We start from the raw sequence: 13,900 nt of genomic DNA on the forward strand, positions 1-13,900 counted from the left end.
GTGGGGGACATGTCCCCCCAACACTTTTAGCAGTGGGGGGGGGGGGGGGGGGGGGGGGGGACAGAATATCTGATGTCCCCCCCCCCCACTTTACTCTAAATAATGTTCTCAGACAGCCACAATGACCTAGGGCGCTCGCGATTAGTCCCACGAAATATTGTTAGAACCCAATTGTCCCCCCTCCCCCCACTTTTTCCTTGCAAATGACGCCCATGCCTGTAACATTGAATAAGAAATATCTTGTCATGTATGTATTTTTTGGCAGATTTAGATCGGCTTTGCTACTCCTGTGTCATAAGGACTTGGAATTTATCACATTGTTGAAGTAAAGCACAGTAATGTTATGCCTCATGGTCTTCCACATTTCCCATTCCTGAATACATGTTTGGCTCAGATGTAATTAAGGTTAGGGTTATAGTTTTTCTTACACACCCATTGGTGAGAACACCATGCGTTATTTTAGCTACAAGTACAACAGCTGTAAATAACTTTAAGCTGTCAAACTGTCTTGAGAATGCTATATTGTAGTGTGTGCGTTCAGGAAGGAAGAGCAGTGTGAGGGGAGACATTAATTAATTTTATTTGGCTGCTAAAACTCCTTACCGCCACCCCCCCCCCCCCTCCCATACACTCACTTGGATCCGCCACTGGATTCGTTTGCAATCCTGTATAGCTGTTTGCTAGTAATGCTAATATGAATAAACGTTGTTATCCAGGTTCAGACAATTTTGTTTAAAATCGGCCTGTCCCAACAAAAATGGAAGCCCGTGTTTATAAACATGCGTATTTAATTTTAGATTTTAATGTTAATAAATATTGCTGATAAAATTATATTTTAAGATGCACATTGTTTAGCTAGATATATAATTTTAAATACGTTTTCAAAGATTTGTTCTCAAGAAAAAAACAGGTCCCACTTGTGACATAAATGTACGGATTTATGTCCTACTCTAGCTATGTAGTATATAAATAAAGTAAATTTTGGCCCCCCGACTGTTCCCACCCCCACTGGAATAATGAACTCGCTGCCATGTTTATTTATCTTCTAAAATAATTTCCCTTGTCAATAAAAACTGTTTTATCCAGCATATAAATTCAATAAAATATGGTACGTGAAATATGTTTGATATAAACTTTATAAGATACGTGTATTTAACCAAAGAGGTCTATTCGTTACATCGACTAGTCAATTTTGTGTGACGTGGCTATTGGCATGTGCCGTCTTATCATTGGATGTCAAGAAATAAGGTTCAATGGATTCATTGGTTAACTCTGCAGGTCACGGCCAGTGCTAGGCTAAACAATAAAGATGGCTGCGCCCAGGGTAGTGTGGACGTGTTTAGTTATTTTAGCCTTAGCGTTTGCTGATGATCCTGATGCACCATCAGATGCAAACGACTCCGTTGGAGATAAAGTAGTTATGAAAGCAATAGTTGAAGTATGTTTTTATTTATTTAGTTTTTCTGTCGATTAAAAAATATATTGTCTTCATCTTATACAGTGTCAGGATCTGTTTTCGTTGTATGTTAAATTGTCGTGGTACATATGGTGTTCATTATAAATTATGTATACCCATTTTTAAAGGGACACGCCCTAGTTACGGCTAGTTGTTAACCATTACGGCGTTGTTTTTCGCTATTAAACCCATTTTTTCACAAATAAAATTGCACTTTACTTACATTTTATTATTTAGAATACACATGTCCATTCACCTGAAGTGCTTTTTGGTAATCCTGGTAATCCTGATGTTTGTAAAACCACGAAATGCATTTTTTGTATTTCTTAAAAAGCCACGTGCACTCGAGAAAAAAACGTTAAGCAAGCGAGGTCCAATCTATTTTTAGAGGGAATCTTCCTGTGTAAACGTCACAGACGTTGGTATACCACGTGACCGTTATCATTTTGGTTCGGTTTGTTTTCTCGTGCACGGTTCGCGCAATCAACATCCGATTTGTTGTCGTTTGCTTGTTCATTTGTGAGATTTTTCTTCACAGTTCGTGAACATTTTCAGTAACAATAAAGTTCAGACAAGTAAGTGTCTCATACAAAACGTTACAAACCCTTAAAACAAATAATTTTGCTAAATCTTACTATATCTGGAGAGGGGATACAACCAGGACAGAACAGTTGTTATGGAAGGAGGTTCCCTTGTCGGCCAGCCGAACCAGGCACCCCAAGTGTGCCTTGCTCTTTTCAAATCTCGTGGATCTGACCCTGAATAATTAGTAACTTATCTTTTCTTTGGATTAAAACAGTATTTTTAGAAGTCAATAATGAACGAAAAGAACCATGTTTCAGGCCTCTGACAATTGAATATTTGCGTAAACCATTTATCAGTTTCGCAAAAATAAATTCAGTTCACCCATTTTCTTTTTGCGTAACCCATTATGTCCATGTAAATAATGTCCCAAATTTAATGTGCGAACTGAAAATAGGTTACACTAACTTAGATTTTCGTGAACGAAACGATCGTTATCACAATTTTTAGAGGCCTGTGTTGGAAACCTATACACAGGGTCAATGGAATGGGGTCTTTTCACATCTTTTAATTTGTTTTTCAGAGCTGCAGTGGATGACGTTTGAACAGACTGCCAGAGGTTAAGAGATTCATTTATAATGAGCTCCCTCTGTTGTATCCTTTAAATTGAACAACAAAATCTTGATTTAAGTAACTTGGTGTATCTTTCAAGTACAAAAAAGATAGTGAGGTGGGGGGGAATGTTTGTGCATTTTAGTCAGTATATTTAGATTCATGCATGTTTTTTATATATTAGGCCTATTAACAATCTGATTAAAATTAGCTCTACTGGGTTTACCAGTAGATCTAACAGCATTGCGTGGACTCCCATGTACAGGTGACATTTCAGCTATAAATAACAATTTAAATATCGACCAATTACACTTCACCTTTTATAGTGTTACTCGGGAGTATACAAATTCTAAAAATATCTGGCGAGACTGCAGTAGGCAAACTTGGTCTATTTCAACATTGGAAAAACAGGGGGAAAAGTGCAGTAATAAACTCTGGATTGTATACTAGTATAAATATATTTTATGGGTGTATACTACCAAATCAAATCCCATAGACGACAATAGTAACATATGTGGCTAAAACTCCTACCTGCAACGTATCAACCGATATAAACGCCAGGGATATAAATACTACCACCCCTTACACTTAAAGTGAATCCGAAAAAAATGGGGGTCAAGCTGCTCGTTTCTGAGATAACGGGTAGCGTCTATGACTACCCTAGTTTCGCACAAATTTCGAGTACTTTTTTTTACAGGTACCCCATACATGTTTCAAGCACAAGGCTACTTGACACATTGGTACTAGATGAAATAAAATTGCACATTTTTTTTACCCAGATGAAACTATTATTTTTTACAACCAACACACTCACATTTATAACCAATCACAGGACTTGTGATGTTCACTTCTCTATCAAAAGTTCGGTGCACCTCGAACTTTGACCCAGCTGGAAGTTATTTGGTTTAGTACTGCCTTATGGCTATACCATCACATTTTCTTTTTCGTCGTGAAACTAATTTTATATGAAATTTTATTTTGGAATTAGTTTCCGGCATACTTCGTAATTCACCCAAATCATTTCGTATACCCTCGGCATAATCCTGAATGTTTTCAAATCACTGGCGTGATTTTGCAAGTAAGCATTTGATTGGTTGAATGAAAGGTCAACTGGACATGAGCTCCAACGGGCTGCTGTTAGATCCACATGTAATAGTGGAGCTAATTTTAATTAGATTGGCCTATTATTTTTTATTTTTTTATATATTTTGTAGTAATATTAAACAGTTAAGATACCTGTAAGATGCCAAGCACTTTTTACTAGTGTTTGGAATCGATTAGGATTTCGTTATCGAGCATCGGTTGTAATCGGTTTACACCAACCGATCAACTTTCGATTACACAATTGGTTAAAAGTATATGATTATAGTATTTGAACATAAGAAGGATTTTAATTATAAGCGCCATGTACCTATTGTCATGTTCACTGGGATAGACCTACAAATGGCTAATTTGACCTTTAATAACTACATATTTCAAAATTTTCTGTATGTACACATAAAAACGACACCAACCACAACATATTTACATCAATTCCATCATTTAACTGTAGGAGTAATTACAGTTAACATTTTCCCACATGATCGATTCAATTTGTGCAATCGCTCATCACATTGGTAGAACCTAACCGATGAATTTTCGATTATAATCGATCACTACTTTGTGCATCATCGTTTTGCCTTCATACACAATAAATATAATCCTGTGTTATGCTGTGTTTTTGTGTTTACCTAGTGCTAACATCTCCTGTACAATGTCCAAATGTACAGTTCACAGACAAACGATAAAGTCAACTAAGCATATACCACACACTTGTAGCAGGGCCAGCAGAGTATTTGAAATTGGGGGAGTGGGTCACTGTCGGTGCTGTGGACCGTGGACCGTGAATCAGCCCTTTACATTGCCACCATTATTTCCCGTTTAGCTACTGTGGTAAATCGCAGCAACACATACGTCATGACACCTGTTGCGTGGTTTGTCACTGTGGCATCGGGTCACCAAGTGTGTACTGCTTTAATTTTAATAATAATAATAATAAAAGACTTTGTATTAAATTTTATAATATCAAAAATAAGTTTTTGAATGAGATGCCCTTAACCGTTTTCCAGCCATAATGTAGAATTCAAGGCAAAACATGGTGCTCCTCCTGACTTTGTGACTCTAGATGCAGATGGTCAGGTAGTTGAGGTAAGATACCAGGGCCATAATAATGATGGGCAGAGGGGCAGTGAAACAATTAGGACAATAATAAAGGGGTATTTTTCTCAAACTGTCTGGGTGAGATGTACCCAGTGGTAAAGCGCTTGCTTGATGCACGGTTGGTGTGAGAATAATCCCTGTTGGTGGGCCCATTGAGCTTTTTCTCGTTCCAGCCATGACTGGTATATCAAAGGCTGTGGTAGTGGTATGTGCTATCCTGTCTGGGATGGTGCATATAAAAGATTCCTTACTTATAATGGAAAAATGTAGTGGGTTTCCTCTCTAAGACTAATTGTCAAAATTATCAAATGTTTGACATCAAGTAGTCGATGATTGATAACTCGTGTGCTCTAGTGGTGTCGTTAAACAAATCCAAACTTCTCCTCAAACTGTCCTGAATACTTGCTTCTTTTTATAAATCTTTATCTATATGCCAAAATTTAGCAAAGGTAATAGATAGCCAAAGTTTGGTCTTTATTTAAAAAAAATTGAGGAACAAATCTCAATTTCCTAAACAACAGTCTAAGTATTTGAGTAATTCATAGATATGCCAGGTTGATTATAATTATTTTTGTATGAAATAACACATACCAAGTCAGATATTGGTCAAAATAGCCAGAGTATAAAAGCAGTCCTGAAAATGAGTCGGAAATCCTAAAAGTAACTGGCTCAAAATAGCAAAAGTAAAAATGGGCTGTGACACATGAATTTTTTTATTATATATATTCCACTAACGTTTTTTGTTTTCAGTGGGATTATTAGTCCAGCAGATATGTTTTAATAAATATTTTCTTCTTTTACAGCGCATTGATATGACGAAATTAAATCAAGAGGGATGTAGAAAACTAATTCTAAAGAAAGGTTTTTATAAAATGTTGGCTGCCGATGGCACTGTTCCAGAAGAATTTAAAAATGGACCATATACAGAGAGAACTGATGAAGAAGTGGAAAAAATAATTGAAGAAATGAAGAAGGCAGAGGAAGAGAGAAGAAGCACGGAAGAAGCAAGAATAGAATTATAGTACTTAACAATTGTACTGGGATTCTGTGGTTTGTTTTTACAAGACATTGTAGGGGCGTGCGCAGGAAATTTTGCAGGGGGGGGGGGCGTCGAGGTGTCTGGCAAAGGTCCACACTGCGAGCGCCGCAGGCGCGAAGCCCGTGGATTTTGAATTATCGACCCCCTTCTAGGGCTATTCTGAGGTGGTTTCTGCTGGCTAGCCGAGCTGCTTTATGACCACATTTTTTTGGAAAGAAATTACATTAAAAATCAGGATGTGAAATTTGTTTTCGCCTTGAGCGGGGGGGGGGGGGGGCGCAACCCCCACCCCCCCTGCGCACGCGCCTGCATTGGTAACTTTATCTCAATTAGCTATGATTTTAAAAAAGTTATTTACCTGACAAGGTACATTTTTGTACACAATCTTTTCTTTCTTTCCTTGCATGTCAATAAAGCGTATCTGTAAACATGCTGCTTAAGTGGTGGATGGGTATAGCAAACAAAACTTTTTTAATATAGCTTGACATCATTTTGATGTTATAATTATTAAAAGACAAAGCCTGTTATTTTTTCAGGGAAAAGGGACATATTTATTTTAAAATAATTTATTTAATGTATATAATTAAAACTGAATTTTCTTTTTCCCAAGTGTTATTATGATTTACAGAATTGTTTTCAGATTAGCCCTGAGTAAAAGACTATACTAGTAACTTGAAAGGTAAAGTACTACACTGCATAATGTTAGGGTCAGACTGTCAACTGTTATGACCAAGTTGGACAACTCAACGGTTGCATTGTAATTTCCCCAACTTACAACAGATGTGCACAGATTAACAATTAATGGGTTTTATGATGAGAATCGAGTTGTAAGAGCACTCAGACTAGCAACTGGACTGTCGTAGACATCATGACAGCAGAAGTTGGCCAACTTTCTGGTGGCAGTTGGTAGTCTGACACTAGCATTATTAACCTGGTTTAAATGCAGTTTAAATGATTATGTGCAATTAACGGATATGCATTTGAATGAAACCCACTGAACATTTTAAGTAACTGACTAAAAAATATAGCTTAAAACAAATTATAAACAGTTGCTTGACTTGGCCCTAAAACATACACCAGTCAATACTTACAATTATTAATATGTATTTTTAAAAATCTATGTAGCATTTTCTCAGACCTAGCCATGACAAAATTGAGGGGAGTGATTAATTTCTCCCTTTTAAGATATTTAAGTTATTACCCTATTTATACCGTATAAATTCACATACTAAAGGGAGCTAAACATTATTCTCCTTGAATTAGTTTTAGGGAGTGATGAGGAGCAAGAGTGATAGGTCCTCCTAAATTTAATTTCTTTTTCTCCATTTCCCTTTTTTTTTAAACAAATAAAACTGAGGAGGCCTTTAAGATGTTTTTACATGTAGTTAAATAAGTACTATGTATTTTACGTATTGTTACTCTGTGTATGGTATCATTTTAAGGGGTTTTGTATTTCAGAGTTGTCTTGATTTATACAGTTCAGTTCTATGTACAGTTCATAATAATTTTTAACATGTTAAAATCCTTGAAGTTTTACATTTCAATTTCAAGAACAGTTAATTTAGTACTTAAGTCTTGTTATATTTTATTAGTGTTGTGCATTTTCTACTGTTCATTGTAACATTACTGTAACCCTTTGAAATCACACAAAGTTAATAAAATAACAATTCACATAGTTACTTGCATGGATCTGAATATTAAAATAACAGCCAGACTTTAACTTGTTAAATTTATGATTGACCTGACAAAAAGATGTCATACTCAGCCCTCTACATTAACTTTTCTATCTAGGAGCCACATGGCGCCTACCTCTATTTTTATATAGATAGTATGAAATGTTTTAGTCACCAAATGAAAAAAAATGGTTGCATATGTGACCAAATCGTTTGCTATGTAGAGGGCTGATACTGTGTGTATATCTTTTAAATGCATTAGGCCAAAAAAAAAAAAATGTTTGTTTCCTGTCGCCCGACCGACCCTGAATTTTTTTTTTTGCTGCTGGGGTGGGGTGGAGTGGGGGGAAGCGCACAGAGAAGTTGTGGTCGCTGATCGACAAAGCAGACGACAGAAGTACTCAAGTAGGATAACTCTTACACGTCAGTGTGTGTGTTAAATGGAAGTTGAGGGGTGTGTGTGCGTGGAGTGGGGGTGGGGGGCAGCAGCGATGGTTTTTATACACCCCCACCCCACTTTTTGGCACCTTCTTTCGCCGTGCCCTGGACCCAATCACTGGCGTTGTTAGAGACTGGACCCAGACTAGACATGCCTGGACATTGAATAGATATTAGCATAACTAATTTGTTCGAAATTGGAATCATTAACACATGCTCTTATTAGGTACCACGGTAATTGGCGACACACGAGATCGCATGACAATACGGTAACGTGTGTGGCAATTAAATGGCTTTTATTACAAACTGTTAAATACTGTAGGCCTATAGAGGAAAATATATCGTATTATCGTAACTCCAGTCATCTCATACATTGTAGGTTTGTTTTCCAAAAAACAACAAAACAATCAAAGATTTCTCGATACCACATGCACAGACTAAAAGTCATGGCGTTTTTTTCCGCATGCAAAGGTGAAGGTCATTTGAAGAAGACGTGGTACAATTTTCGTTGTTGGCTAGTGCATAGGCCTAGTACCCAGAATTTGTTAATATACACGGGTGTAGCCTGTAAGAAGATACCAAAAAGTGGGGTGGGTGGGCACACGCACATATAAAATTAATATATAAACCATCGATGCTGCTACAAAGTACCCCCTTCCCCGCTTCCTACGCCAGTGATGTAGATGGGCCTATCAACTGCTGAGCATGGGTAATAATTAAATAAACGGAATATTCAAGAATAACCACAAACATTAAACAGTTCACATTTATTTCAGTGTTTCAGTTAATTGGGAATAAATTAATTTGGGTGATTTTAGCATGGGTCTGTTCAATAGGCTAATAAACATTAAAACTATAAGTTCGTCCTACAGGGAACGCCGTATCCCAAGTACTCTGACTGTAAGAGAGCTAGACGGACATTTGAACATAAACACGCTCTCATTATTTATGTCCAAATGTCCGTCTAGCTCTCTTACAGTCGGAGTACTCGGGCTAGGAACGCATTTTTTATTACTATGAAATTTACTACAAGTTATTCATTTCTAAGCCGATTGATTTGTAAATTGCACACAAAATTAGTATTGTTTTGTTATTTGTTATAAGTTGGACAAATCTGTGAAATTTTTGTGCAGTCATCTACTGACTGGATAAATCTGTGAACTTTTTGTGCAAACATCTATTGACCAACTTGGACAAATTTGTGCAGTCATCCTCTGACAAAACTGGACAAAGCTGTGAAGTTTCTGTGCAGTCATCTACTGACTTTTATTGGTGAAAGGAATAGTTTGTACTTTTTTTGTTTTCCTGTCTTTTGAAAATGGCATGTGAAACTTAAAACTGACATTGACAGTGAGATTGTTTTTATTTCTCTCTGGCTGCAAAGAGTAAACTAAGATTTTTCAGACAGCTTGCCTTCATGTCTTTCATCTTGAGACTGATTTTTTCTCTGGCAAACACATTTAAGGTAGGGTAACCTTTCTTTGAACTAAAAAAAAAAAAAAAAAAAAAATCCTACCTACCTACCCTAATTTTTTGGGCCATGTCACCTGAAACAATTTTTTTTTTGTTGGCCTTATGGCAGTCAGTGGTGCATCTATGCTGTGAATAAGTTTAAGTATCTCTACATATTTGATTAAACTTTACTTAAAGCCGCAGACCCTAGTTTCAACCGGTGAAAATGGACACAAAGTTTAGTTAATATACAAACCTGTAACACATTTAGATAAAGTTACAAGGGAGTGAAAAAATAGTCTGTGACATTGACGAAATGAAATACCCTTAAACATAGACTAGAACTCGACCCCATAACACTTCTCAGACACACGTGCATATTTAAAAATATGAAAAAAATTCTTTTGTGATATTAAAAACACCAGGATGACCAGAAACACTTAAAAGTTGTACGGAAATGGATAATCTAAACAATAAAATATAAGTACAGTATTATTTCAGTTATCAAAAACGGCTCCAATAGTAAAAAAAATATGCCTTAGTGTTTACAAACTAGGGTCTGTCATTTTAAAGTAATATACAGTTATGCAACAGGTTACCGGTGAGCCCTTCTATCATGATTCTGTTGTTTACTAACTAGTGTAATAATGACAAACTTGTTGTGCCATGTATCTAATATAATATTTATAGCTAAAAAACACTAACAATAACAGATTACATAATCTAGTCATGAGTTCTTTTTATCAGATTCGTCTGTTCACTTGAACAGTTTAGTGCTAATGTGTTAGATTTTCTTTTGCAGGAAATATCTTATGAACTATTAAAGGTGGTTTATAAATGAGTTGTACATCATGTCATGTAATTAGAAAATGCTGGCAATTTCGTATAGTTTAGTCTATAGTCCTGACTCCTTTTTAAGTTCTGTATGAATACTTCATTGGTTTAAAGACGTCAGTTTTTCCTATATTGTTATTGCAGAATGATAATTTAGGTAAAACGTAGAGTAAAATGTAGTTTAAAATGGTTCTAGTCTTTTATTATTACATTCAGATATGCACAAGTCTTTCGTCTCTCCATTGATATTGTACCATGCAAGTTGTCTCCCTTTTTATTGTGGCACTTGATTCAGGGTCCAGTTGTTCAATGCCAGTTGACCTAATCAGTGGTTCACAGAATATTTCAAAACCAAGTTTTTAATCATTGCATTTAGTGACAAAAATATGATGTAAATTAAATTGCACTTAACCTATAACAATATGCATCAGTATCAAGTTTGGAACTAGTAATTCACTTGCTTCAAAAGTTGGAAAATATGAGTTCAGTTGCATCAAATGTATTCATAATATAGCAATTTCAATAACTCATGATTAGTGCAACCAAGCTCTGAACAACTTAATATGCAAATTTATAATTTTTAATACAACCGTACCTTACTGTGAGTCTCGTCTTTTGATGGATCTCATCATCCACATCATCTTCGTTTCTGGTTTACGGGTTTCAGTGTTTGACAGTTTATTTAACGCCTGCTTTCCATAATTAACACGATTACATGTGCAAATTTATCGATAAAGTGCATAAACACATTACCTTTTACATATATGTGTTTCTGCACGCAGACATTGAGTGCTGAAAGCAGAAAAAATTAATCAATGGGTAATTTAAAAAAAAAAAAAAAGGTTGCTTGTTTTTCCCGTTCAGGAACATCATTATGTGGAATGTTTACTTGCAGATTAATTGAGAAGGTAATTGTCCAAATCTGTTGTACTAATTATAACAACAGAACAAGACATGTTCATGAACATTCGAGAGAAACATTTTCTACTTTATATTGTGTGTTGTAGCGACCACAGAAATAAAATTGTAATTACCAACACATGGAAGAAAATTTCTGGAGAAAGTTATGTGGAGGCTTTAGTTGTAAGTACCTGATAGAATAAGTATTCTTTAAAAATGTAACGTGTAAAAGAATCTGCTTGCAAAAAATGCATACACACCTTTTCTCACAGGAAATTGCACGTGGAATTGTGTGAATGGAAAGCGGACATAAGTATCAGTGATCTGTTTCTTACACGTATGAATGATGTTTTGAATTTCCAGAGTCTGTTTATATATTTTGTGTGAACTACTATTATGACAGGGTCTAGAAGAGTATGAAGAAGACTAGTACACATGTTTATTAATTTTTAACAGAATCGTACAATATGCTTGTCGGTAAATCATGTTGGTTATTCATGAAAATATTTAACAGTATAGATAAGTTTACCCGAGTAGTACCATGAAATTACTTCACTAGTGCAATATATTGGTTTTATGCATGTTAGTTCACCTAATTCCACAATTGCTGCTTGTAATATTTTACCGGAAAATACTTCTTTTTATTTATTTACATACGTGTGATTAATGATTAAGTTAGCAGTTATTTACTGTGTTCAAATGAAGTTATTACATTATTAATGTAGAATTTGACACCTGTTAACTGTATGTTAAAATAAATTAATTAGTTATATACATACCGGGAATGATGCAGACATTGCAGATATTACATACTAGATAATGACTTCCCATGTTGATTCATACTATGCATTCCAAAAATCTGGGCTGGTTGGAAACTACATTTAATAGTTTATTTCTCTGGGCTAGCTCTGGCACTCATCAAATTTTACCAACTGTGAATTTTAAAATCAGTTGGCAAATTTTATTTTAATTTGGTGAAATAATTTCATGTAGGGATTGATATTTTGTTGGAAAATAAATGAGTTTCTAAAACTGTTGTAGTTTATTAGATAATTTTGTGAAAGCTTCCGATCACGCAGTTTTTTTTATCCAAATTGCTGGCCAGTAATGGTATTACACATATCAGTTAGTTCAGTATTTTTTGAGGCAACACTAGAAATGTGTTTGTTAATTTATGGATGTAATGGTATCTTCTTTGCCCACCCCAACCAACTTTTGGAACATCGTGTACATAGAAAAAACTGGGAAATTCAAGCTTAACTTTACCGTCAATTTAGTAGTAATAATATTTTGTATAACATTGCAAAGACCATGGTCATTTCATTCAACATTACAGATTCATGATTGCGATTCTTCAAAAGATGTTCATATAGGAAAGGGGTTTCTATTTAATGTTTTGTTTACATACCGTAGAATTGTTTTTACGTATGTTTTTTTAATTGACATTCATATAATGTAAAACACTACATTCCTGCCTAATGTGTTCTTGACCACTGTTATATCTAGATTTTTTTTATATGCATATTCAATCTATTGTCCTTGAACTAATGTTCTATCCATCTATGTTCTAGTGTTCATTATTAATTTTCCTCGACTGATTTCCAGTCACTAAAGTAAAGGAAAACTAATCTGCTCAATAAAATCTGGTTTCCATTGGCTCGTTCCCTTACAAAACAAAATCTTATGCGTGTTCTTTCACAACTTAAATATCTTTTTATGGTTTATGTCTCATAGAAATCCTTTTTGAGGTTTTAATAATGATATTTTCTTACATCTTTTTGTTTCGTAAGTTGGATTATTTATGGGAGTGGATGTACGTTATATTAGGAATGCATGTCTGCTTCTTTTTCTCTTGAAAACATCGTGGTTGAGCTTATTTGTATATTTGTGTAGATCTGTTTTGAATACTCTTTATCTATAGTATGTTGTTAATACTATGAAGGAAACTCAGTATGGTTTTATGTTTGGAAAGTTGTGTAGCTGTGTTGAACTTGCTGTATGACGTTCCACATCCAAACTTGTTGATATGGCACTGAGAGGTTGCAAGGTTCGAGGCAGCTACACCACTGAAAAAACATGAACTAAAATTGTAGGCAACGAAGTCTTTATTGATAAATAAATGTTAAAACAATTATCAAAATTGGTTGATTTTTTTACTAAGGTTCAAATACATTGTATTTGAAAGACCTCCAGGGAACATTTTGTTCAGTATATTATATTATGATTCACTATGCAGGTTTCTGAGATAGCTACACTACTTTAAAACATTAAACAGTAGTTGCTAATCATTTTTTAATTGACTAGAAATATCGCTAATTAAGATTTTGAAAACAAAATGTTCCCAGACCTCGACTATCTGTTCAATACATGTACAGATAAAACAATTTACATTGAATTAAAGAAGAAAGAAGAAACACGTTTTTAAAATCACATAACTCTCTGCAGGGTCTTCAAAAACATGCAGTCACTGAGACCTTTTTTTTTTTTTTTTTTTTTTTTTTTTTTTTTTTTTTTTTTTTACCGGCCTCGGTGGCGTCGTGGCAGGCTGGTAGGTACTGGGTTCGGATCCCAGTCGAGGCATGGGATTTTTAATCCAGATACCGACTCCAAACCCTGAGTGAGTGCTCCGCAAGGCTCAATGGGTAGGTGTAAACCACTTGCACCGACCAGTGATCCATAACTGGTTCAACAAAGGCCATGGTTTGTGTTATCCTGCCTGTGGGAAGCGCAAATAAAAGATCCCTTGCTGCCTGTCGTAAAAAGAGTAGCCTATGT

The 13,900-nt window shown here is 35.3% G+C and overlaps 1 protein-coding gene across 1 annotated transcript; it reads left to right on the top strand.

Moving 5' to 3' along the window:
* Positions 1-1,309: 1,309 nt before the first annotated feature.
* On the top strand, positions 1,310-8,513 carry LOC121367848 (selenoprotein M-like). The gene is made up of 4 exons (XM_041492268.1): positions 1,310-1,438; positions 2,562-2,632; positions 4,699-4,777; positions 5,593-8,513. The coding sequence occupies exons 1-4, from the start codon at positions 1,310-1,312 to the stop codon at positions 5,809-5,811; spliced, it is 498 nt and encodes a 165-aa protein (XP_041348202.1). The 3' UTR covers positions 5,812-8,513.
* Positions 8,514-13,900: the final 5,387 nt, after the last annotated feature.

This window comes from Gigantopelta aegis, chromosome 3 (assembly GCF_016097555.1).
Source record: "Gigantopelta aegis isolate Gae_Host chromosome 3, Gae_host_genome, whole genome shotgun sequence".
NCBI lineage: Eukaryota > Metazoa > Mollusca > Gastropoda > Neomphalida > Peltospiridae > Gigantopelta > Gigantopelta aegis.